At 38.6% G+C, this 27592-nt stretch overlaps 1 protein-coding gene and 1 long non-coding RNA gene across 3 annotated transcripts; one reads left to right on the top strand and one right to left on the bottom strand.

Annotated features, from left to right (window-relative positions):
* On the bottom strand, positions 1 to 24317 carry LOC147493430 (ARM repeat superfamily protein). Of its 2 annotated transcripts, XM_086564081.1 has the most exons (18): positions 24140 to 24317; positions 23902 to 24011; positions 23699 to 23817; positions 21373 to 21418; positions 18896 to 18968; positions 18768 to 18825; positions 16672 to 16767; positions 13763 to 13880; positions 13194 to 13460; positions 12818 to 12919; positions 12347 to 12704; positions 12155 to 12268; positions 10350 to 10954; positions 10049 to 10242; positions 8394 to 8619; positions 5634 to 5753; positions 3536 to 4309; positions 1 to 3328 (listed from the first exon to the last, which is right to left on the bottom strand). In XM_086564081.1, the coding sequence occupies exons 2-18, from the start codon at positions 23998 to 24000 to the stop codon at positions 257 to 259; spliced, it is 6441 nt and encodes a 2146-aa protein (XP_086420207.1). In that variant the 5' UTR covers positions 24001 to 24011; positions 24140 to 24317; the 3' UTR covers positions 1 to 256. The 2 variants fall into 2 exon arrangements, with proteins under 2 accessions (XP_086420207.1, XP_086420208.1); XM_086564082.1 differs by lacking the exons at positions 13763 to 13880; positions 16672 to 16767; positions 18768 to 18825; ... (3 more) ...; positions 23902 to 24011; positions 24140 to 24317 and having other exon boundaries at positions 13190 to 13307.
* A 167-nt stretch (positions 24318 to 24484) lies between these two features.
* Positions 24485 to 26436, top strand: LOC147493429 (uncharacterized). The gene is made up of 2 exons (XR_015197498.1): positions 24485 to 24628; positions 25829 to 26436. It is a non-coding gene; the product is annotated as an uncharacterized LOC147493429 (long non-coding RNA).
* Positions 26437 to 27592: the final 1156 nt, after the last annotated feature.

Below are 27592 nucleotides of genomic sequence, written 5' to 3'. Positions count from 1 at the left end.
TAATGAGATAATCATGGAGACTCATAATCATATTAAGCCAACTTCATCTCCTTCCTATTCTGCAAAATTGGAAAACAAGGCCACAGTAACAGTGGATCTTTTCTTTTTTCCTTGTATGAGTAAAACAAACATAAAATACAGATGTTGGCAGCCTATGTTATGAATATTTAACAGATATGCCTATGTACAGAACGAATTTTCGAACCCAAAAACCCTAACCACTGGACGTTAAGTGTACAAGGAGATATAGACGTTGTTATGGATTTCTCATACTGGTCACAAAAGGAACAAGCCTCCTATAATCCCTTCTTTTCCCAAATGCACAGGTATCAAGCACTCGACCAAGAATCAGGCGTGTATTCTGTAAAGCTACCTCCCTCTGCGACAAACCTGATTCTGTTGTCCCACTTTGTGCTACTGGAGCTGGTCCAGTACCAAATCCTGACCCTGCAGCGTACTGAAGTGGCCCACTCCGAGCCTTAAATGAGCTTTGAGGAACAAGAACCTTCTCTTCATTCCCACTAAATCCATTTTCCAGACCACCAGTATCATGTTGATTGGAACCAGTGAAGGTGCTACAACTCTGTAAAAGGGCTTCCAATACACTCAATGCCTCCCAACACAATGTACTCTCAACAAGCTGTGACACAATTGCATATACATGTGGGCTCTGGGCTGCATCCATTGCTGTGTGCTGAAGCAAGGCTTTGAGAATGAGTAGTATCACACGCTGATACTCGACTGGCCCCTTCTCAAGGAGTCTTAACAAGTGCCCAAACGCCAGTGCCGAGTGCTTTGGAAACCACTCATGGCACAACAATGGGGAAACACAAGCAAGTAGATTATCGATGGATGTAATTTGACCTCGAGAATAAGCTAAAAACACAGCTGATAGTTCATCAAAAGACTTCGCTCTGCACCAACTTGAGATGTTGGCAGCAACAGAGCAAGCTTTTTGCCACTGCTGCAGTAGTATGGAAGTCGGTCCGAGCAACAAATCCTTGCTGAGCTGTAAGCAGAGCCAGGGGAGCAATCCGGTAATGTGCATCAGGAGTCGTGTTTCAGCATCTCCAAAAATGGAGTCGCATGAGTGCAGCGTGATCCGTGAAAGCACCTCAATGGAGGAGTTATGACTGACAGTTGACATGAGACCTTTAAGAACAAGAGGTTGTACGCCTTCAAAAGCTGGTACCTTCCCACCTGCTGCTGGTGGTTCACTTGCCACCCTCGACTCCATTCGCTGAAGCTCCATGTCACAGCCATTGTCATCAAGCTCATCTCTAGGCATGCTAGAAAGAAGCACGTTCTCTGTCGTTGTGTCTCGAAATGATAACCGGTCAATGACACGAGCAAAGAGCTCAAGCACTTGGCAGTACACATGCACAAAATCAGTGTGCATTATTGCAACACAGCCCCAGAATAGTTGAGGGTAGAGTATCACCTTCTCTGGCTCCATGGTTTCCACCATTACTTGCATTGTCAGTAAAATCTCCATAACAAAACCCAAAACAGAAGGAACAGGGTTCCCCAGGCACCTGTGAAGGCATCGAAGGAGTGAGACACATGTATCACTTGTGACAGTGGGTCGCAAAGCACGATATATTTGGTGGGAACGACAAGCAAGATGCCTGGATGTGCACTCCATAGCCCACTTAAGTGCCTCGGAACCCCATGTCTCACGGAGGTCGCCTTGAAAGAAGATGGCATCCACCATGCTTTGCACCAACGCTGACAAGAGTGCCGCACTGGGAAGCTCTGTTCGCATGACTGAAGGATCCTCATTTTCCCACATCATGCTTCCACGCTTTGACTGAACATATTTAATCAAACTGACAACCTGCTGCTTGTTCTCCCCATCATTGTTCTCAACCTCATATAGTTCGAGGTGCCTACCTGCGAGTGAGTAGAGCAGGTTGACAAGCAGGTGCTGACAGTGTTCTAATACAATATCTTCTGAGCTGTCCATTGACACAAAAGTAACATGGAAGAGTAATGGTAGGTGCTCACGGAAATCTTCATCATTCTCATAAGCAATCTCTGCAAGTAGAATCAATGCTATGTCTGCATGAGTCAGTGAGTGTTGCTGGTGCCCCTGCAATGCTGATTGGAGCTCTCCAGCATTGACTGCATGCACTCCACTCCCAGAATGTAATCCATCTTCACCAGAGTTTGGAGTGTCAATCAGATAATCTCCGCTGTCACGTGACACATGGCGGCTACGCAGGCTACCTGTTGACGTACGGACTCCCATCAATGGCCCTGACATGTTGACCAACGAAGGAAGGAGCTGCCCTGATCGCCCAGCTCCAACAGGAACAATGTTCATTTCAGGAGGCATTGGACTTAGTGGGCCAGATGTACTCCGTCCTGTCACGGCTGATGTTCGCCAGCTGAGGCTTCCACTTGTGTTCCTAAGTGGGCCATCAAAGGAACCCCGCACAAGCAAAGGCGACATGTGAGGCTGGCTGTCAACAATAGAAGATATTTGTGTTGATGTTGGCCCCTGAGAGAACTCCAACACTAAGTTACTACAAGCATCACCCTTGCTTGCATTTGGCCTGACTGGTTCCAGACTATCCTCCAGCATCCTCTGAGCCAATTGATAAACAAGGTGATCAATTGTGCGCTGTGGACATATACGAGCTAGATACAAGCTCACGCGTTTAGCAACAGAAAAGTACGTCGCAAATGCTCCACTAATTTCAGCAGATGCGTTTGAATCACAATCTTCCATCCCTTTAGTGATCAAAAAATCGAGAACTGGACTAATGTTTTTGGGCTTGCTGGCAATTGTGCTCCAGAGTTTCTCAATTTCATCAGGAAACTGGTCCCCATGCCGCCATGTCACATAGTAGAGGCTTTTTAATAATCTTTCACTCCAACCTGAGTCCTTGAGTTTCCAGAAATTAAGGTTCTCGATCCATGGAGCCATGCACGTTAAGACCTGATGCTGCGCAATTATGTCCACAGCATCAAGTTGCCGTTGCATGATCTCTTCACAGAGAAGCTGACTCAGCTCAGGGTGATCTTTGGCAAGCGTACACGAGAGCTTGTACTGAAATTGTTGGTAGGAGTCTGGGAGGTTTCCGACGACTGCAGCTCGATAATGACCAGTGACCTCGGTGCCCTCCTCAGCCCACTCACGGACAGAGAGAGTTTCAAGCATCTGAAGAGCATCGTCTCGTATCTGCCTTGATGGGTCTACCACCTTATAGAGTATAAGGCTAAGGAGTCTCTGAATTTCACATTTTGGAATCTCTTGGCGCATGTAGACTTCGGCCAGAACACTGAAGTAACCATCAGCTATAGCAGCATCTGAATAGTAGCACTGAAGAATTTTAAGAGTAGAGTCAGTACTTCACAGATATATCATATAAATGATAGTAATGTGAGAACCACTTCTGGCTCAATTATATTATCAGGTTTGTGGACGAGGTTATTCTATTTGAATTATGCTTAGATGATAAATGAGCTAATCTGCACCTCTCACTGGTACAGTGTAGGAGGGGATCACTAATTAAGAGTAGGAAATAACCTGGTCAATGCAAGCAGGAAACAGGTCCAGATTTGTCTGAAGAAGATTCTTCAAAGCTGTTCTTGCCAAGGAAATCCGCAGATGGCCACCCTTATGCCGATCACGTCCAATAGCAGCACGGCCTCCTTCTCCCGTGTATTTTGAGTAAGAAGGAGTTCTTGGATCAGCTGGTGAATAACCAAAAGGTGCCCTAGGTGCAGGTTCAATGAACAAACTGTTAATCCAACATATTACCCGGCCACTCATCTTTCTCGCGTTATCATCGAAGCAAGGACCATACAAGAGCGAAGCCATTGCATTCATGGATGCCCACTGGATAGCCTCAACCTGTTCATTCATTTCCTTGTCAAATGAAATTTTGTCCACAGAGTCCTTTGACCGAGTGTGCTGAGCTTGCTTGTAGCGCTCAATTTCACGGCGATATTCATTAGCCCCATCCTGACCCCATGTACTACCTGTTTCATCACACCAAGAAAGAAGAAGATCAAAAAGCCTCTTTCTAGTTCTGACATCGAATTTCTCTGATCTTGACTCCACCAAATCTGGGGCTAGCGATCCCAGTACAGAAGCCAAGGCAAAGCGAAGAGGTTGCATCTCTTGAAAGCTCTCATTAGGGGTTGTCACAACATGTCTCATTGTCTCTTCAATGAACTTCAAATAATGAAGACGAAAAACAGGTTTGCGGCTCAACATTCCAGGCCAGATATTCTCAGCAACACTGCGATATATATTTGCAATGTGGACACGAAGTTCCTCACGGCGGACCTTTTGATTCTGCAATCATAACACCGATTCATTGTATATTACTTGCAATAAACACCACAGTCAATGAAATGGATAGACCATTTGTACTAAAATTTCTTCCAACAAACAGTTGAGACATTTCTTAAGAAACTAAGACAGTCAAGTTTGCTACTAACATACATCAAACTATGATATTTCCATGGACAAACAGGCTTTTTCAGCTGGGCAAGACATTTTATTTAAGGTTTTGTTGTTAGAATTCTAAGACTAGTATAATTTATATATAAAATTCTAGAATAAGTCCATGTAGTGGTATACGTCAAACTATGATATTTCCATGGACAAACAGGCTTTTTCAGCTGGACGAGACATTTTATTTAAGGTTTTGTTGTTAGAATTCTAAGACTAGTATAATTTATATATAAAATTCTAGAATAAGTCCATGTAGTGGTCCTTCTGCTAGAACGAAATAAGACATGAACACCTTAAAGTTGCGCAGGTGTAGAGATACTCCATTTTGCCCTGATACTTAACAGTCTAAAATACATTTATACCTAATACTCCACTTCTGGAACATATTACCATTTCCGATGATGTGGGGTTAGTGGTTGGTGAGGAATACAAGGCACTTTGAGGATAGTGCCTTAAACTGTGGAGCAGACAGTCGGTTCGATTACAGCTTTGGTGGCTCGCTGGGCGGTGATTCGAGAGAAGTGAGAGGGATACTCCTTAAGGAAATTTGTGCTCAGGTGGGGACTCTATAAAAAGCGGTCTGGTTTCCACTCACCCAAACGCAGCTACCATACAGCAATCTCTTGTAAATATCAATGTTTCTACTAAATATGGATATTCACAAAACCAACGAGTGAGGAAACCCTGAAGTTTAGTCAAGGAAGAAAAAAGAGTTTGATTGTTCAAACTCTAACATTGACATGGATACCTGTGTCCGTATCCGACACGGATACAAAGTGTCAAACAAGGCGTAATATGAAAAGTTGGGGTATATCACATACAATATGTGCCAGATATCTGTCTGACACGGATACGTGGATACGTATTCAACACGGATTATTTTTAAAATATGGTGTGTCCATGTAAGATATAACATAGGAAAAATAAAGTATATTCAAAAAAGAACTCTGAAATGATGTCCCGAACTCAACTCGAATAACCACTGTTATTTCTAGTGGAAACAAACGTAATAGTTCGAGGAATTCAAGGCAGCCATACTTCTTTTTCCTTTTTTCCTTTTACTCGGGCATCCAGTTTGTCTATCCTTATTAGACAAGTAGGTTGATTCAGTTATTCAAGTTAGGCTCAATGAAACAAAAGGACATTTTAGCTTCTGAAATACCTTCCATTTTGGCTTTCCTTCTGTTTCTGACGATACCTCCTCAACGAATGACGCAAGTTCACTAAACATGACATCACAGACTTCCAGTGGTGAGCGGCCAAGAGCCATGGTGGCTGCATGCTGAACAGGAAAGAAACTGGATCATCATCATTATTAAAATTAGTGAAAACTGTTTCATTAACTTTCTTTTCTACTAGTTCTGTTACTTTATGGTCACAATAATCCAAAATACCACATACAGTGCAAATTTAACCACTAAAATTTCATTGCTGAACATATTCAGCAAGAGCAAATCAATGTAATGAAACCAAAACATTGTTTGTTGTTGAAAGAAAGAAAGATAAGTTGAGTCTATTTAATTTATTTAAAGATATTGCTGGTAAATGTACATAGCACTTCTTGTGTGATTGTGTAGGGATGGTATTGACAAGTGATCTATGCACTAGCACTTGTTGTGTGATTGTGTAGGGATTGTATTGACAACTGATCTATGCACTTAATAAAGTATTTCATTTACATATAACAAAACCAATTGTCTATGCATGCCTAATGTTAAAAGCAATTTTGTTTTAGGGTCTCCACACTTACATGACCATAAAATTGTCAGTTACCATTTGAATGAAAGGAATTGAGTTTTTTTGATAAAAAAAAGTTGCCATTAGTTATCATTTTCTAGTAATTAGCATAGGATAATTTTTGACATCAAAAAGGTTCTTTTCAATTAAGCATATGCAAATTTCAGCCTTTAGACGATTAAATAATTAAGATTTCTTTGTGACTTTTTTCTTGATAAATGTAAAAGTTGATTAAATTGATTAAACAACAAACAATTATAACAATGCCCTGCGCAGGTAACCCACATAATCTAGGGACTAGACAGGCCCAGCCCCAAAAAACCACAAATAAAGAAATGGAAAATCCAAACTAGCCAAAAAAGAGAAAAAACACCATATGGGGTATAACACCCTATATACGACCTACACAACAATCCAACTTCTAGTCACCACCACCCATCTCTAATCCTCGGACCCTACTTCCCCATTCTCCTCCCCCCAGCTCTGAGCTCTCCTAACACTCCTATAATGATTCTGAGCAACTGAAGTTAAGATGACCTTCCTTATCATCTTCCTCACCACTATCTAGGACATCATAATAATCACTATCTTAATTTCAGTAGCCTCCACAAGCCTGTTCTCCTCTCATTGTCATCGATTAGATTTCCAAGCTTCTTTCTACTTGCGCCGATGTTTGCTCCCCATCTTCACCAATTTCCATTAGTGATACTTTCTCGTCTTTATAATTGGTTTCTTCACCATCTCCTTTATCTCACTGCTGTCCCCTCACCTGCCTAGTGCCTGATTCATCCTTCCTTTCATTTACCTCTACAGCCACGATCATTCTTTGGTTGTCAAATTGATTTTTAATCCCTGCGCACCTCTTCCAGTAATCTTTCAAGGTTCTCAATAACAGACTCAATTATTGATGACACTTATCTCCCGTCTATTTTTCTCCTTGCTTCTGGATCTGCTGCTTACCTTTGGGCCTTGTTTCACAGCACCGCTTTGGACTTCCCTCTTGATTTTGGGCTTCATCTACGCCCAAGATCCCCAACACATCCCTCTCTCTATTTAGTTCCATGCTTGTGACCTGGGTCTCAATGATCTTTTCTTCCTATACATGGCTACATCGGTCCACTGGATTCTACTAACTGGTCCACTAGGTCCTGCACTTAGTTCCAGTCCATCAGATCTTGGGCCTGAACCCATTTCACTCCCATCAGTACAGATTTTATACTCTCATCCTCCATGAATCTGTTGCTAGCGTGTAGCATCCAAGCCCATGCAAATCTCCTTTGGTAATCCATCCAAGATGCTTGCCCCAGTACCTGAACCTTCGAATTGTTTCTGTTTTTTGCTGAATCTTTTCAGGACCAGATAGATAATTTGATAAGTCATATGTTAATAATACCCCCATTTTCAGTAGGCCCTTCAATTAGCAATACCTCCTCTGGTTCTTTCCTTGTTACATCACCATCTTCTCCAGTACACCACCTCAACACTGCATTAACCCTTATCAGAGCCACCCCAATGTCTTTTATGGTTTAATCTATTATGCAATAACTTCCACCTTATACGACTCCCCCCACCCTCGACTACGATTGGTTCAAAAATAAGAAGTTGGATTTTCCAACAACATCAGAACCTTGACAGCTTCCAAACAGAACTGTGGAACAGTAGATTTGCTAAAACAACCAAAGGATGGAAGCTACATCATAAATAACCTGTACTCCCCTTAAGTTTTAGGTAACCCAATTATGTAGAACCATCTCTCTTTACAACCAAACCACTCATCCGGAATCCAAGGCAGAAATTATAATGGAGAAGCCTTCAAATATCAGGTCTTTGATACCCACTAGACTTTCTGCGACTTGATTTTCTTTCAAGAACTGGGATAGCATCTTTACGTAATCTTTATGCGATACTTTTATAGTTGCAAATACTCACGCTCCTCTTGGTGGATTACTAAGAGAGTACGAGATGGGACATTATCCATCTCCAGGATGCTTGTACTCTGAGTATATCAAATTAATCCTTTTTACCGGTCAGAGAAAAAGAATAAGAAAAAAAGGAAGAGATATTTAAGAATATTAAGAATCAAATCAAATAGTTAGCACAGTTAGGATTATGCCAAATATTGAGAATCATTAGCTTTGAGATATTTAACAAGGTTAGAAAATAATCCTTAGCCAGAAACACTTACGACATGCGCTTCAGATCCAGATTTTAGCGAAGGAAAAATGAGATAATAAAGATCCTTAGTTGTTGCTAGGCCACCAACTTCTTTGCCAGTAGGTGGACAAGAACACGCAAACATAGCATATATTAGCCACTGATCTAGTTTATTTTCTACATCCTGTGATTGGTGAGGAGCCTTCCCACCTAGTTCAATAGATGTAATTTTAGCAAGCCGCTGCATAACCTCCAACCTGCCAATTTCAAAATATATTACTTTTGGTGTTTTCACAGGTTAAGCGTGATAAGCTTCGAGTTCAATACTTCAATGAAGATTTGGATTACAAATTTTTAAAGCAGGGGAGGAGCTACCAAAGATACCCAAAAATTGCAATATATATTATTTTTTAATCTGTAAAGTGTGTGTGTGTGTGTGTGTGTGCAATTATATTTATATATATTGAGGAGAATGTCCTCACAAAAAACAGCCTTTGGTTCTTCAATATTTAAGTTACATAAGGCGTGTACACAAAATGAAACCCAAGCAAAATGACATGGTTTTGTGCACAGATAGAGAATTGTTTGGGACTGATTTTTTGTGAGGATTTCTCCTCATCTTGAAGATAACCTCACAAAAAACTAGCCCATTTGAAAGCGTCAAGTCTTGCCAAAACTTGTGTTCACGATTTGAAGTTTATCTAACGGTTCAGAATAATTCACTTCTGAAACAAACTTTTGGCTAGGTTAGAGACATCTTTTTTTTTATCGGTAAAGTGTGTGTGTGTGTGTATATATATATATACCCCACAATGGCGTGTCTTCAAAATGTTTGTTATTCCTCTCCAACCATATACCACACAAAATCGCAAAAGGGGGAGCATGCTCCAGAGGTGGTGTCCCTTCAGAGAATGGATATTCAAGTTCCATGAGGCTAAAAGTTTCTTCACTAACATAGGACAAACCAAAGAAACCCCGGATTCTAGAATAAAGAAACACCAAATTCTCCAAGAAATATGGCACAACAACAAAAGATGATTCACCGATTCCCCATCCCTTAAGCACAAAGGACAAAAGTTGACAATCATCTCTTTGATACGTCTGTTTCTAAGATTAGAGACATCTGAATGGTCTAATTTTTGTGAGGATGATCCCCGACATAGAGAACATGTCTACAACAACTCACCCCTTGACTATTGTGGATTAACAATTTGCAGAAGCAAACAATTGAATTAAAATCCACATCTTATAGAAAATATTCAAGCACCCTAAAGGTTATTCTTTTATTCTAATCTCTCAAAAACTACTAAACATCAACTCTGACCTAAAATAAATTACAAGCCCTTATTAATAGTTAGGGTTTTCCTTGCTAACCAAAGAAAATACCAATATTCTCTGTGCCAAAAAAAAAACAGAATCACTTAAAATTTTAAAATAAGATTGCCTATAGCCAAACTCCTATTATGTGTAAAGATTAAATATCAAATATGTCTTCTACTATGAATATAAATAAATACTATAAGAAATAGACAGGAACTAAAGTTGGAATTGTGAGTTAACTGACAATTGGGAGCATGTTTATAATTCTCAATACTAAAATTTTGAAATTCATCATATTCAGCATTTTCCCCATAAAGGTTTGATATAGAAGGAGGATTTCTTTTTCGGTGAAAAGAATTCTCTTACTTGGCGTCCTGCACAGTGGTGGGGCAGAGTTCACCAGCATATTTTACAAGCTCACTCAGACAGCGGCCCCATCTGCTCTTATCTTGGCTCTCTAGAATGGAATAAATTGTCACATCAGCAGGAACTGCTTCAGACTCCCGTCTCAAATCATACGAACGTCCAGAATCCCAATAGCAGCTTTGGACAATGTCATCCTGCAGATATAAAGGAGCAAGTTTGAGGTCTGCATTCAGATTTACACCAGACACTATAAAACTAAGGAGAGAAATAAAACGAAAAATATTCAAGTGTGGAAACTTACGCCATTTTCTTCTAGGACATCGATTATGAATATTTGATCAGCTTCAGTTTTCATTTTACTATCAGATCGCCCATTCAACAGGTAGTCACTTATATCATTTGTCAAAGCCCGAACACATCGCAATAATTCCAGTGCCGTGTGTCTGATCTGAATATCCACGGAGCTAAGGAAAAGAAGACCAATGGCATCTATCTCCGAGGTACGACATTCAATTGCGTCCATAGACACACTTCCTGCACACACCCTTTTAGCATCCTGATCATCATATTCTAGTTTTTCATCAGATAAACAAGCCCTCCAAAAACGCATAAGTTCCACCAGGCGTCCCAATGATGTTTGAATGAGAAGAGGGTACTCGTCAGGAAGCCGTTGGATGAAGCCAGCCATTCCTTTCATAACTGCAAATCGACGACTTGGAAGGCATCTTACAATACGATTCAACACCTGCACTGCTTCTTCACGGACACCAGGGTCAATACTTATGCCATGTTGAGGAATTATTTCAGTGATTTTATCACTTCGACCAACTTCTTCAATCAGATGTGGTATGCACTTTAGCACAGATCTGAAGAGATATCCTTGGGATTTTTCCTTGGAGACAGCGTCTGCAAAATTTATAACATCTTAATGTGACCTCAGAATGCAGTATTATACACAGGTAACAGATTTAGGAAGCATGACAATCAAGTCAAATATACTAACAATGACCAGATAATAGACATCAAGTTAAAAGTGACCAAGAACATTGCCCGTTTCTCGTGTAGTCCATCTAGGCAGTAAGGCAGACTTAGCTGCAAGCGGTGCACTTTGCCCCTACTCTGGGCCTCCCCTATGAATTTTACATAAATCTGTACGCATTCCTATGAAAATGTGGATACTGCCTACGGGAACCGATATGGGAGAATGAAATCAACTCTTCATTTGATAGAATCCAGGACAGGCATATGATACAAGTATCAGTAATATGCTTCAGTTCTATCTTTCCTAAGCTAAATATCATGCTATTTGTAATTCAGATCACGTAAATGGCATGTGGACAATATATACTGAACTATAAATGGCATGTGAACTATATATACCGAACTTCTAAGTTCTATATATTTAACAAAAGTTAGGAATTATATTTTGACAAATAGTTTATCCAATTTATTTATTGTATCGATAAAATTAATTTCATCAATGAATAATAAATTTACAATGCATCCGAAGAGAGGAGCATGTGGACAATATATACCGAACTAGAGGATCATATATATCTCGACCAAAGAGGTGGTTATATACATATGTAATCAAACTCCGGTGGGTAATATATAAAATGAATCAGGACATGGCATATTGTCAAAGACAAGATTTCTTCACATGTACAAATATACGTTTGTCCAGGCTCAATCAGTTAACTGTCCCAAGATAGCTCACTCAACAGAACAATGCTAAAGAGCAACCTGCTCAAAGAGAAGCACTGAATTATCTTTTTGAAAGACATGTGTCTATGAAGTCCCTAGACAAACAATATTTCCAGTTTTTAGGTTCCGACAAAATATGCTTCAATCTAAACGTGTAGTTGCTTAGTATCCTCTAATTGATTATGTCCAAAACTCATGCCATAATAATTTGAAACTGATACTCTGGAAAATACATGTAATTTGATACTAGTAAGCTCACGAGATACCATTCTCAATTTCATTAAATAAGATATCATTGATATGTTTACTCTCCACACATGTATTATTTCTTTACATTTATAATGAAATGCCAAGAATTATACTTTTAGCCAGAATAAAGTAATTCATGTGCAAAGGAGTTACCAATTGTAGTCTTTGAAGAAGTAAGAAGAGCCTGACAATACGTTCGATGGGAAGACCTTAAGATGGATTCAATTGCAGACTTCACTTTTGGAATATAGTGGCCAATACCATGAACTGTCATTGTAATAGAAAAGTCTGAGACAAGATGTCCAGAAACGAGTTGAGATATATTATGAAAAAAAAACTAATCACCTTTGAAAACTTCTAAGCCAGACTGTCTATTAGAAGGCGACGAGACAATAGCAAGTAGAGCACGTAAGCCAATGACCTTTGCTTCACTTGGACTATCGGGCTTCAGAAGTTCTAGTATCATGTGGTTCATGGAAAAGTCCAAGTTGCTTTCCGCCATAGTTACGCAGAACTCAACGAGTTTGTCATGCTGAACATCCTGAGTTAGCATGCCTTTCCTGAGAACTGTCAGAAGTTGTGATGTTACACTGTCTAGGTAATCCCACACACGATTTTGAGGTTGATAATCTGCATAAACACTCAAGTAAAATCTCACAACTCGATGAAGACAGTCCAAGGCCATAAGCCGGTGGTTCTTGTCCTGCATAATAAAATAAAATTTAGTCAGCAAAGGATGAACATTACCTTGACAGATAGACAATGGTATCAGGGCAGTACTTAACAACTTGCACATGACAAAAATGGTGAACCAACCCTAAGATGCTTGTACAAATGCTCCATGTGAAGACTTAAGTTGTTGTTGAAGGTTTGAGGATCGCCCAAGCACAGGAGAAGAGTCACCAACGGGTAACCAACCTTTAAAAAAGCACGATTATCAGCCAGCAAACAAGGTCAACAGGAATACTCAACAGGAAACAACATGCTTCTCCTCTGCACCTTTCCGGTAAATTTAGGATATTATCTAGCAAATATTAAAAACAAGAAAAAAAAGTTCATGCAAAATTCGAGACAAGGAAAGGCAATAAAATAAGGACAATCTCTGATGTTATGTACAATACTGCTTGGGTTACAGCAAAGCAAAATCATTCGACTCTAAGAGAACAGAAAAGATTGTTCATAACGTACTTACAGCTATATGTTTGCTCTGTTTGTCCATCCAATGTATAAGCTGCAATCTAATCCTAGCAACGGCTTCGTACCATAATGTAAGTGCAGGGTCCACACCTGTTGGAGGCCACTGGCTTTTCCCACCATCTGCAAGTGGTGCTAGTATGCTTGAAAGCATATTGCACAGTGCATGGTGAAGTTCACTTTTCCTTTTATGTGGTGCACGGTTAAGAGGGTTAGCTTTCGCCACAAACGATGCTGAGGCATTGAGTCCACCCTCGGTCTTAACCTACACACCAACAGATCATTAGCTATGTTACATGGACACTCCGTATTTCAAAAATAATCTGTGTCAGACTCCATGTCGAACACACCAGAGACACAAATTGTATGTGATGTGCCTCAGTTTTTTTATATTTTGCTGTGCCAGACACTTCACATTCGTGTCAATGTAACTCAGATCATTAGTAGTCTTGCATGATATATACACCAACTTTATCCCTCTTAGTTTCTTCTATATTTTCTCCCTTATAAATGTCAAAAATTGCTTACGAATAAAATACAAAGAAATGAGAGTTATAATACACATACCCCAAGCTTAAGGTAACGCATCCCATTAATGATACTAAGTGTTTCACTTCTAGCAACACTAGTGTCAATACGACGAGTATTGAGTTCCATGAAAAAGCGCTCAGTGACAGAACTAAACCTACAGAAGAGAAAAGCAACAATAAATCCACAGTATCATGTTCCAAGTGATGTAGGAAATTCTTGGAACTTCTTTTCTTAATGGCATAAATGGGGTAGACCTTTTCCTGTGAAGCAGTACCATGAAACTTTTCAAAATGTTGAAAAGAGAATAATTACATTTGATTGGACAAACTAAAACGTAAAGAAGTTAACACGCATAAATATATTATTCACACTCGGTCATTGTCAATAAGGCAAGCTGAAAAATATGCACAATATGGTTAGCAATTTAGCATTAAATGTTGACTATATGAAAATGGATTCTGGTTTCTGTACTCTATCGGATAACAAGTGAAAAATTGTTGTAGTCCCTAGAGTTGTTGACTTTAAAAGGTGAACCACCTCTATTAATTATTTTGGATCAATAAAAGTGAACTTTTGTTGATAAAGTAAAGTAGGCTGAGGAAGATTACTGAGAACAAGAAAAATAAAGAGAGATAATATAACAGTTCGAAGCCTAAGCACAGCAATCCACATCAACGAATCTCCAAATGCATTAGCTGAATCCCTTTCACTACAAAATGCTCAAAAAGGGCAGATTTTGAACTCGTTGAAGGCTGTAGACCTCCAAAAAATGCACGGCATAATTGATTAGATGACCTCAACCATTACAAAAGTATAGTATAGATATATCCACACAAGATAGCTTCCAATGGGAAACTTTTGCAAATTTGGAACTTTAAAACACGGGCCTCACTTGGAATGACGTCCGAGTTAGAATTAAAAAGGATCATCACTTGGAGTGTCGTCCAAGCATATTTTACATTATAAGAAATTACTTATTTTAACCTCGCATGCCACTCCAACTGGCGTATGAGCTTGTCCAAGCTTATTTTAAGCTGGCGCGTCACTACGCCTGAGTCTTTTACCAACTTGTACCCCGGGGTAAGAGTTCTCCACTCAATCTATTAGTTATTAGCTATCATTGAGATTGGGGGTGTAAACCGTAACACCCCCCCCTTCTCTCTCTCTGGAGATGCCCTTAAGGTTGTTTATGGTAAAGATGTAATCCAAAGAGGCACGTCAATAAAGGAGTGGGGAAAAAAAGGAGAAAAAGAAGATGAAAAAGTAAAGGAAATCTTGGAAGGTATATTGGAAATTTGGAACCCCAAATGATTGGACCGAAAAATTAGGAATAGAAGACAAGAGGCAAGTGCACACAACCAAGAAAAGAAAGCAAATCAAAGCCTTAACAGGAAAGGTACCTATTTTGATAGGGTGTGATACTCTATAATTACAGTGTTGCACACAGAGAAAGATCTTCAAACGTTACGCCAAGGGAAGTTAATACATAGAGAGCACTGAGACCTAACCATGCAGCCAGTGGCAGCCTGAGATTTTCATCAAGGGTATTAAAATCGACATGCAAATACAGCAATAATGTATAATAGCGCTTTTGTTTCATAGAAAACGGTTAAAAAATGACAAAAGTTTGAAGAATTGGAAGTTCAATAAATATGAGAAGTCGTGAATACTTGGTTTGGAAAAGAAATAAACTTTTTGTCTCCTTAGTTGTTTGGTAAAAGATTAGAAATATGGCCTCAGCCATTTCTGTTGGTGAATGTAATTGAAATGGATCCTACTTGTATGTAGACATGTGGGTCCAGGCTCTTCTTGCTACTTGTCTAGATATAAGTATACAAATGGTTGACGGCCCATTCTATTCTTAAAGGTAGTGAAATTGTTATTTACCCGCCACTTGTTTATTTTCCTCTTTATGAAGACCTATGAATTTTCAGCATTGGAGTTTGAGGGCATTCAACTGAATACCCTGGGTACTACATAGTCCGTTCGTGCATGCAGTGCATGATAGGTTTCCCTTAAAGCATAGGCTAGGGTCTCACATCCCAACCATCAATCTGATATGGTGCTGCCACATATTGGCTTGTGTGTAGATGATTTATTTAGTTGGTCAGCTTTGAGTGTAGTGTGTTAGTGGGTGTCGGTGTATTAGTGGGCAAGTATGCTATTACTCGATGCACGAGTTGATATGTAAGTGGGTATGGACGCGGGTTATTTTGTAGATTCCCAGAAAAGAATCTTGTTACCTACCTAAGGTTGCACCTAATTCCACTCAAAAACAAAGCGGGGGAGAATTAAAAGTAGCTCTCCACATCCCATATTCGTATGAGAGATAAGAACCCTATACTCTCTTAACAAAGTTTTCTTTTCTTGAAACGAGAAAATATCACTTCCCTCGACTAACTCTGCCATTACTCATCAAACCCCCACAATCCCTTAACCAAGAAATGCATTTCTCCATGAAAGTTGAACAAATAAGGCTCAAAATGAAAGGAAAAATTACATTGCTTTATTATACATTCCAGTAAGGCATGAAACGAGATGAATTGAGCTAGGGAGCTCAACTCGGCGGCTTAAGACAACAAAAGCCAACCAAAACAAATATCAAAGCAACATCAACAGGCCTTTTCTTTTAGTTTTCTTTATATCTTCTCTTGTTATTTTCTTTCCAAAAAAATATTACTTTTTAACTATATCTTTTGCATTCCATTCAATAAAGTGAACAAACATAACACACTAATTCATTTAAAATAGCTTAAGAAGAGAAAGTTACTAAAAGTTTGATTATTCCATTCTGTACACCAAATACTAGATCCCCACAAGACATCAATAATTTAACAGCTTGGATTCAACCTATACATTCTCCACATAGTTCCTCTGGGATCTAACAGCTACAATTTACTTGACATGTTGATCATCCAATGAAAATAAAAGGTTGGTTTGTGTACCTTATTCTTGATAAAGCACCCAAGAGTTGCGCAACTAAGTCTAGAAGGAGACTCCGCAGATCAACCAATGATGGATATTCAAACTGGCTAACAACCCTGCATTCCATAAAGAACTGACTTACTAAAATTGTGGGCATATGAGATCATTCGTATATATGCAAGATATTATGTATATATTCTGGCTTAAAAGATGGTACAATGCTCCTCGTTCAGTACGAGAATGGAAGATCCTTATTACATGCTTCAATCAAGAGCAGTGATTTCTCTTTATTTGAATGCCTACATAACAGAGATTCTTTTAGTCGGTGAAATCACTTCTGCCCCGCATGCAGATTCTGATAGTTGGGCTTCAGTGTGGGACTTACAAGGTTTACTTTCTGCTCTATTCTTTTTAATTCTTTTGTTGAAGATATCAAAAAGTAATTACATATAACTCTGCATATTTCAGTTGGACACATACGAATAATCAATATCTTACATTATTAATTAAAGTCCTACTTATTTGGCAGGGGAGAAACAACTTCTCATGAAGGATATTAAAATTGGATAGCAAGTAGCAGACTAGCAGTGAATCAATAACTGTTTGATGTGACTCAATTGGACCAATTAACTATATCCATTTACTAAATCGTCAGCAGCATGTGTTTTTGCCCGACTTTACCTTGAAATCAATCAAAGTTCTATATCTAGATAGTCATTTCCTTAGGAGGTCAATGTCCTCAACTCATAGCTGACTTTAACCTAATGTTTATCATGTCTTCGCCTGCAAATTGTATCAGCAACTATGATGCACGGATATGGGTACGGGTACCGATACGGCGACACCGGTACGGGGTATGATACGGCTTATTTGAAATATTAGGATACGGGTACAACCTATGGGTACGGCTAATTAATATGAATATTTTAAAATATATGTGTATTCTGAAAATTATGTTAGTAGTTCTTCGAGTAAAGTTAGTTAGGAACATGTGAAAAACTATTATAACACATGTCAAAGTCAATACAGCTTGAAGCCTCAAGAACAATTTACATTTCCATGGAGTAGAACTATTAGATCAGGTCTATTTCAGGGATTCCAGTACCCTAGAAGTATCCAGTACCCGTATCGGTATCGTACCCGACCGATACGAGTGCAATGGCATTTTAGGACTATTCGTGCATCATAGATCAGCAAGCATTAAATCGGAATTACTGTATATTGAATTATTGATCAGTTCCATGGCCACAGTAATTTTACTTGCCGCTTCAGATGCGACCACTAGGAAGTAATAACAGTGTATTGTGCATTTGTTTGAAAGGTAGAGGTGTTCTCGAGCCCCTCGTATGCGGATGATATTGTAATTGCAAGGCTTTAATTTGGTAAAAGAGTAAGGAAAATTATCTAATTACATATTTATTTTTCCTTTTTAACCTCGCCAAATTATATTAAGACAACTTTGTAAAAGCCTTTTAAACGTTTAAGAATGAAACAGTAAATTGATACTTTGTATTTTTGTGTTCACATAGGTGCTTCCTCTTTTTAATTCACCGTACATCAATTTTTATTTTTTAATTGTGCCACATAGCGGTAAGAATAAATTTTCTACTTCATTACTTTCAAACTTCAAAGTACATTTTCAATAAAATTTGCATTTTTGGAACACTCTCGAGTTCCAGTGATATCACACATGAACACTAAATTTTCAAAAAAAATTTAAATAAATAAATAAAAATGTTGAGGTACAAGGATTGCCTTCATGGCCGGGAGGCAAGTCGAAATGTCATGAAGGTATGGCTATAGCAGTGGCCTTAAGGTCAAGGCCAAATAATCATGTACTGTGGGGGCGCGAATTGACACCCATACCAAAAGCCGGACTGATATATCAAATTGACATCCCAAATTTACACCCCCACCAAGAATGACATCCCAAATTGACATCCATAAATCTACCTGGACATCCACAAATGACATCCCAAATTGACACCCCCACCAAGAAGAGGACCTAAGCAATGAGTTAGTGGCTGATTTTTTAAATATGATCTTCCCACCATGGATATGAGAAGACGATTTATATGATTGCGCATGAAATACATAATAAATCTATAAGCCTAACCTGTCGGCGTTAATTAGCCAGTCAAATACAAAGTTTTCAAGCCCAGACCAAAGCTTTTCTGCATCCACAAAGAACTGTGTCATGGAGCAATGAAAACAATGAAGCAAATGTATAAATGATAATCAGACCTGTAAGTCCCTCTTGAGGGCAGCACTCTACGAAACGAATACATGCTGAGCAAAATATGCACTCCACTGCAAGCTGTAACAATTGTTCAAACATTATTTATGCTGACCAATTATAAGCTGAAGACGTGGCCAAATCCAATCATATAGGCATAATTTGCATCACCAAAATAAGTGAAAAATGCATCTTGAAAGGGGTATATAAGGTATCAAGGTATATGCCAATTGAAGTTTCCTCAAACAAGGTGCATAAAAACAACTATACACATGCATGTCAACCAACTAACTAATGAACAAGATAATCGCAGTGAAAATAAAAGTGAAATTCCTTCACATGCACAACTGTGCATCCCAAATATGAATGATGAACTCTAACTATTAGTTCTATATACATAATAATATACCTTGTCAAAGTCCTTTAATTTATGGGACATTTCCTGAGGGCATATACATATATATGCATCAGTGATCTCCTATCCTTTGAATGTATGAAAATATGCTTTTACTGATTTATTGAAACCATTCTTTCCTACTCCGAAGCATCTAAACATTATGAATGACCATTCGGTCCCAAAGACGTTAACTGATAAAGGGGCAGCCGTCACCAGGCTGCATTGCTAAATGCTCCACCACGAAGCAAGGTCTCCCAAATATGACAGATGCGGAAGTGGCTAGCGCCCTTACACTTTGACGCAAAGGGGTTTCTCCAGTAAATCACATGGAACTGCTACAGATCACACGAACAATTGACAGAACGGAGCACTGAACTAGAATAAGACTCATGCACCACTTGAAAGAAACAAACCTGATGATAATAATTAATAAATAAAGGGTCCAAAATCGCAGCTAGACCAAGGCCCAAGATCGCAAACCACACTAGGACTGAGACACGGCCCGTCCATTAACAGCAACACAATTTTACTTCCCTTAACCTAATTTTTCATCACTTCGTCTAGTATCTTATTCTCTTTTCTTAACTTCTTCTCTAATTGAGATCTCCGCCTCTCTTTCTTCTAAATCCTACCTTCGTTCTTAATTAAGTAGGGAATTGCCCGCACCGTGCTTACCATTTTTGGTCGGACCAGCCATAAGGAATGATTATTGTTTGGTAAATATCGCCCAGAAGACAACCGTCATTTTCATTTTTTTCGCCAAGTAAATCTTTTAGGCTAGGCTTTGTCTGGGGGCTTTGTCTTGTATTCTCTCTCACAGTCCATTCTTGAAGGCCCTGTTTGGCAGCATGAACAAGGAGACACTATCCATGAATATGTGACGTGGTGTATGTGTTTAAGTTGTTTAAGTGCAGTGAACAACGATATGTAACCCACTGAATTGCAGGATCACAAAAAAGGGAATAGACAAAACAAAGCGGACAACAAAGATACGGTAAAACGCGTTTGTGTGAACAAGTAATGAGGAGAGCGAAAGAAGGAAGACAAAGAAATACGAGTTTGCTCCTTAAAACCCTTCGTCCTCATCCTCTACATCTCTCTCTCCTTCACAGTTCCAGATCTTATCTCTCTCTCTTTCTTCCTCTCATCAATTGAAGAACCCAGCACTTCCCATGGTTCCATCAATTTTTATTTTCTTTGGGTTGGTTTCTTCCATGAATTGTCAAGAAACTTTGTTGTTAACTTCTTCAAGCGAACTGGTTTGTCGTCTTTTTGAGGAGAGAGAGAGAGGGAGAAAAGTCAAGTTCATTTTTTGGGTTTTTGTCAAGGGAAACAAAAATTACCTTTACACCCTCCCTGCATTCCTTTGTAATTTGATGACAAGATCTGACCATAGATTAGGAGGGGCTGTAAAGATAGGATATCAAATAGACTGTTAAGGAGAGAGAGAGTGAGAGAGGCTGAACTCATTAAGGTCTATATTCTTTTTTCTCTTCTTCTCCAGATTTGCGTCACCTTCTCCTCTTCAATAGATAAAACATTATTTAACTTGCCTTCTTGCTAAACAGTGCTTTTTATGAGCCTCAAGGCGGCCCATATGCGTGAGGGAGAGAGGCAGAAACTAATTGAGGTCCATATTCTTTTCTCTCTTTTTCTCAAGATTTATGTCCTCTTCTCCTCATCAATCGATAAAATACTATTTAACTTATCTAATTGCTAAAAAGGGCTTTAAAAACGCATATGAGCCTCAAGGCGGTCTGCCTCTGGGAGGCTTGTCGCGAGCCTTAAAGAAGCTCGAGGCTTTTACTTTATTTTTTGAAGTTGAACGATTTTCAACAAGAATAACGGCTAATTTGTCCTTTTATTTGAGGGAGGCTGTGATGAGGATTTCTCTCTTTTTTTCTTTTTGTGAAAAAAAACAAGTTATTGGGATCTTGGTTGACTCTACCGTTAGTGCTTGATCTTTTAAAAGGCTCAAGGTGCAAGCCTCGGAACATATTTTTAAATTCTAATTATAATACTCCATAATAGGAAGAGAAATAAAGAAACAAAAAACATGAAACTCGAAACTCGAAAAGCTGCACTAACCTTCCTTTGAAATGTGGCAGCATCATTTGCTCCCTTTGGAGATTCACTGTGACAAAGCATAATAATTACATGAGAAATCAAAATTATTTAAAACTATTTAAGAAATAATTGTTAGAGTTTTTTGTGAGTCTTTGAGATTTTTCATATTGTAAACATACTATTTTCCTATATAAGAAGTGTGAGAGAAGGCCGAAACCAACTAAGCCGAACTCTCTCCTCTCCTCTCCTCTCCTCTCTCTCTCAACTTTCTTCTTCATTAGCAATAATATAATAAAAATAAAAATAAATAAACTAAAATGTCATAATAAATACCGTAAAAGGTTCCCATAAAGCATTTACCAAAGAGAGTATTGAACCTTTAACGAATGATGAGACAGGCTTATCAGCTATCAACACGTGTAACTGGCACTTGTCCGATCTTATTTTCTTTAACCAAAATTCATTCCAAAACTCATTAAAACTACAACGTGTCACAAGGTACATGTAACGGACTAACGGCCCTATGTAGAAAGATGCTCAAGTACACAAGACAAACCCCTCAAATTACAAGATTGTCCCAAACCCCAAATACCAATAAAGTCAACAAAATCACTCTTGGAAAGCTTGGACAGGCACCAGCCCACTTCCAAACCTCCTTGACTCTTCCTTCTTCATTGCTCAAAGACCCTTATGTTCCTTCCTTCCATAGTGTCCACACAATTGAAATTGGAATTTGACCGACTAATTACTCAACCGTGCTAGAGACTGACCCCATTATCGACTCCCGTACCAAAGCTTCTTTTGTGTTTAAAGGTGGCACCCACGATTTACCGAATGAATAGATTCCATACTTCATTCTAATGGACATTTGACAAGAAGATGATCATCACTTTTCTCCTCCACTGTTAAAATATACAAATATTTGGCAAGCTCATAACCCTTCGGTTGAGATTACCAAACATTTTGATTCTCTCCAAGTAAGACAACCACCATAAGAAGGCTACTTATATATGGGAAATTACAGGTAATATCCCCATTACAAAGAGACTCTCCTATTTGGGGAATTATAGATAATACCCCCATTACCAAGAGACTCTTACTTTAGAGAGGGTAATAAGATTTTACTATGATACCATCATTCGCCTCCCAAATCCCCTTTTTTGAATATGCATCCCCAAATCTATTTATCAATTCATAAATGGAAGCTAAAAAACTCTCACAGATAAATATTTCACAATCATTAAGGCTCTTCTAAGTGGAATACTCTATACCACCACATGCCTACCTCCTTCCATACAACACCTTTTTTAAGAATGTTCCCTCAAATGTTGGTAGTTTACCACAAGATCAAAGTTTCGAGCCCTTAGCCCTTCCTCCATCGATTTCTTTTAATATTTGACAAGGATCACTTGGGCCTTGGGGAAAAAATGGGATCATTGAGCATGTAAGGGTGTATCTGTGGCTGGTGAAAAGATAATGATTCCATCCTTTCTACAAGCTACGGGATGTCTAATATGTGATTGTGTTAGCTAACCAACTTAGTTTTGATAAAGTAATGTTGGTATCAGATTCTAGAAGAACTCTCGAGAGGAGAGTAGAAGATCGAGCAATCCATGCTTTCGACATCCTTTCAAAGTTCAGCACGCCAATATCTAGAGGACGAAGAAGGCAAGTCACAGACTAGAGGTGCAAAGGTTCCATTGTATCCTATAAAAATGCACGGATACGATACTTTTCCCATTGCATCCGTATCCACCGGGACACGGATACAGGAGATACTTATCCCCTCATTGATACCGACTTAATATCTGATGTCTTGTAACAACTACTGGCCAAGTATGGAAAATGAAGATATGATTTTTTTTCCTGAAACAAAACAATATTAATAACATAAAATAGCCACCCATATCCTGAATTTATGAAAACCCCATGTCGTATCCCGTACTTGTTTCCCCGTAACAGTACTCGTATCAGTATCCAAGTATCATAGATTGTATCTCACATGTGCATATAAGTCTAAAGTGTTCAAATTAAGTTCTTAAAGTCCTTCTCATACCATAAACATTAGCTTAATCAAAAGAAAAAAGAAAAATATAAAGCTGTTAGAGCAGACAACATATTCCAGGTGGGGCACTGAGAAGTGAGACCCTAGTAGATGGTTCTGGGGGAAAATCATTGTGATTGTTGGGTTTTGGTTAATTTCTACTAGCGGAGTCTATCTATCACACACTCCAGTTAAGCTCCCATAACAATTCAAGTTTGAAGACATGTAATATTAGCACTCCCCTACATTGTAAGGAATGAAGAGTTGTATAACATGATGGGAAAAAAATTAAAAATGGCACACCTTTCTCTCCATTTAAGTAAAGCTTCCAAAAGAGGCACAGGTGTATGTCGAGCTACCATAGCTAGTGAATCCAATACTTGCTCATAAGCCGGGTCGGACGGTCGTAAGTACTGCCCATCCTAATAAAAAAACACAAAACAGCCTTCATCTCATTTGAAGCATGATAACAATAGTAATAATGCTTATTATATTATATATTATACCTGTGCTTGGGCAGTTTCAATACGTCGTCTAGCAAGAGGAAGAAAGCGCTGAAGCAGCGCATCGACAATTAACTTAGCAGCACTACCTGACCTCATCATAACTTAAAAAACTAGGAAGAAATAAAAATGAAAAGTAAGTAGTATTTTTCACATTGCAAGCACATTTGTTTGTTGTGAAAAAATAAATTAAATTGTGAAATCGGATTATTAAAAAAAAGAAGTATCAAGAAATATATACCTATGAAAGAATTGGCTGGGATAAGAATGTTAAATATTAATAATTATCTTTGACTCTCTCTAATCTTCCTTTTCTTCATATTTATTTTTGTTCCACAGTGCCACAAAAGAGAGCGCTGGCACTGCTCCTTTTGGATCGAGACGAGATGAGTGGGATCAACGGGCTGCTTTTTTTTTACTCTTCTTCGGATCGTTTCTTTATGGTTATATACCGGTTCGACTCAGTGCAGCTACTTATTATTCGGACTGGACTAATAGGCGATTAGGTCCGGCCCGATGAATAGGGGGACAGTAACCAAATAATATTTTGTCCCCTTTGCTACCGCTCACTTGATTATTCCGTATTACCCTATGTCTCTCTCATCACTGAGTACCCATTCTAAATTCAAACAACTCCCTCAAGCATGGTGAAGCTGGATATAGTGGGTTGATAAGATTATAAGAAGCAGTGCAGGAGTTGTTCTACTTGCCTTGGATCGTCAAAGTATTTGTATGTGCTCGATCTATGGAGAGTTACTAGAAATACGTACTCAAAGTTCTCATTTATTTATCTAGTTATAGATGTTGACATGTTATATTTATGTTGACATTGTATTGTATTTATTAATTTAGTATTGGTGGTATGAGTATTTTCGTGTAATACATCATATGTTGAGAAAGTTAAAATAGGATAAGACTCATGATGACCTAATTCCAAGTATTGAAGCATCGAGGCTTTACCGTAGGCAGAGGGGTATAATTATCCATCTCATAATACTCATAACACTTGTCAACAAATTGAGCTTATAGGAGATAGAAGTATTGAGTGGCAGCCCTGGGCCAGGACTATTCTTACATCTTTCAGACCCCTTATGATGATATTCTTGATGTACCAAAGAACGCCGAGTTTCGTAAACTGTCATATATGTGTCATAGATCGAGCAAGGTTTCTTCCTCAGAAACGAGTGATACTTGTAGGGTCAATAATGCATGCATGGTACCTTAGAGACCGATGTTGGAGTCAAGTATTTGGAAAGATTGATATACCTTAATTACCCCATCACTCATAGAATTGACACCATTTGATATTTCTCCTACTAGAATTGCATATCATATGATCTATTTCATGGAGTTTGAGTAGACCTGATTTCGTAACTCGCATAGAAAGTCCTTTTAGGACTTACTATAGGTTTAAGTAATTTCGACTATAAAGCGATGTCCCATATCCTAATTTCTTTCTAATAAAATTCCTTATTTGCGTGCAAAAAAAAAACCAAATAATTGGCCTTACGCAACATTATACATATTTATTAATAGAGACTATGACTTATATTGGAAGAGGGATGGTCGAGGTTCCTTGCTATGTTCGTTATGCAAGGGCCCCAACTTTGACAGGGTTACTTCTGAAGCATTGAGGCACGACATTCATTTCCCAGATAAAGTGGAGATGCCACATTCACAGCCCAGGGCATTTAATGATATTAATATGTCGCTCCAACCCTTCAGGGTGTTTGATGAGTCTGACCTTTGGCACTGGGGCATGATTACTTATTGATTAGGGGCAATCTATCAACATACTTATTCCGCCAGCACATGACATGATAAAGAGCCCAAAACTGTAGTTTTAACCCTTTAACAATAATACTTTTAGACCAATTATGCGAGTAATAAATAAGAGACAATGCTAATTACGTGTTTTTATGTATTTCAGGCATTGAAGTCAATTATGTGTAGAAATGTGCCACTTTGGCAATATAAAGAAGCAAAGGGTTGGTTGCTAAGTTATGGGATTAAAGGCCAAGACGGGCAGAAACAACATAAAAAGTCAGCAGAACTTTCGAAGATCGTATATTTGGACTCAGGCCTCAGAATTGGGCATACCTTATGTCAAAACGACCGGCTCGGAAAGAGCTTTCCAATGATCCAAACCTTGACCCAATCAGAGGAGCAGAAGTTAATGAAAAGCCTGATGAAGTCAAAGCCAGCTGAAAAAGAGCCTGTTGGCTGAATAAATTGGGCTTTGGGCTCGATTTTCCGGCCCAAAACATGGACCCTCAGCCCATGCACGAAAATGTGGATATGGTCTCCTCCATTTCAACACACAAGACTTAGCTCTTAAGTATCAATTAGCTTAAGATAGAAAGTAGCCATTAAGTAGCCATTAAAGCTTTAGTTATAGATCTAGTTTTTCAATTATTTAATTAGTTGTTATTCTTATTTTAATTTCAGTATTGAATCATTGTTTATCATTCATTAGATAAATAAAATAGTAGTTCTTGTTAAATTTGATCTTTGTTATTTAATGATTGTTTAGATTAATTTCGATTCTTGTTATTTAAGGATTCTTAGTTTTTAATTTAGATTTCAATTATTGTTTAGTTAAATTTAATAAAGGTATAATCTTTATATTATGTCGTATTCAATTTCATATGGAAATGATAGTTGATGAATCAAGGCTAAACCTCCATTAGAGGGGTTTGATGAAGCATTGATAAAAACTTTATTTTGTTAGCTTAGAATCGTTGTAAAAGTCTATTCCACTCTAGAAAGTCGTTGATTCGCCATGAGAATGGTTGTACGTCCTCACATGCTAGTTATGAATTGGTAGAGATACCATATATAATTAGAGATTAGAATGACCAATTCTTACCGTAAGAACGTAAGAATTGGAATACAACAATCTATGCTAGTTTCTTAAATTGGATTCAAGGTGGATTCAATTCCCCCCTAATTCTTATTCTAGATTCAAACTTAGTATTCCGTAGCATTTCATAGTATAATTCGTAATTCTCTCATTGATTTTGGTAGGATTGATAGTCATAGGAAACTTGAATGCTAAAGAACTAGGAGTGGAACGAATCTTCTATTCCAACTCTACTTCAATCGTATCGAGAGTAGAAATCTTTGATAATCACGAGTATAGTTCAGTTTTAGTTTTACTTGCGTTTAGAGTTTCAGCACTTTATTCATTAGTAAAACTATCAATTTCACTATTATCAAATGGCGTCGCTGCCATCTTAGTTGCCTTTAGCATTGTTTTCTTTATAATTGTTAATTTTCCAAAGTCCCATAACCCACCCACCCTTGTTTGATTCTCACTGTAGTTGTCTGTTTCAACACTGGAAATTTTCCTCAAAAAATTACACGGAGCGTGACCCGTCCCCTGGGTAGGCTAAATTGGAGCGCGACCCGCTCCCAAGAGCCTGGAACTCCACTTTTTGGCTGAGCGCTATCCGCGCCTTGCCAAGGCAAAACACAAGCGCCCACCGCGCTGAAGCACCTAGACCTCGAGGTTTTCCCCGAAATTACCGTGCCTACCAAGGCTAAATTGGGTACCTGCATGGCGCTGGAAACTCGACTCGAACACGAAGCGTTACTGCTACTACTTAGGCCTATTCTCGAAAGCGACTGCCCTCTGCTTTGCTGCCCGATTTCCACAAGTTTGTTTCAAATTTCCATTTCTTCATAGTTTTCA

Source organism: Coptis chinensis, chromosome 6 (genome assembly GCF_015680905.1).
Source record: "Coptis chinensis isolate HL-2020 chromosome 6, ASM1568090v1, whole genome shotgun sequence".
NCBI lineage: Eukaryota > Viridiplantae > Streptophyta > Magnoliopsida > Ranunculales > Ranunculaceae > Coptis > Coptis chinensis.
This window is presented reverse-complemented; position numbering and strand designations above follow the sequence as displayed.

Coding starts and splice junctions, on each gene's coding strand:
- LOC147493430 (XM_086564081.1), bottom strand. CDS start 24,000: ATGATGAGGTCAGGTAGTGCTGCTAAGTTAATTGTCGATGCGCTGCTT. Junction 10,243..10,349: donor ATGTCCTAGAAGAAAATGGC/GTAAGTTTCCAC, acceptor TTATATCTGCAG/GATGACATTGTCCAAAGCTG. Junction 5,754..8,393: donor CTGGATCTGAAGCGCATGTC/GTAAGTGTTTCT, acceptor TTTCCTGTTCAG/CATGCAGCCACCATGGCTCT.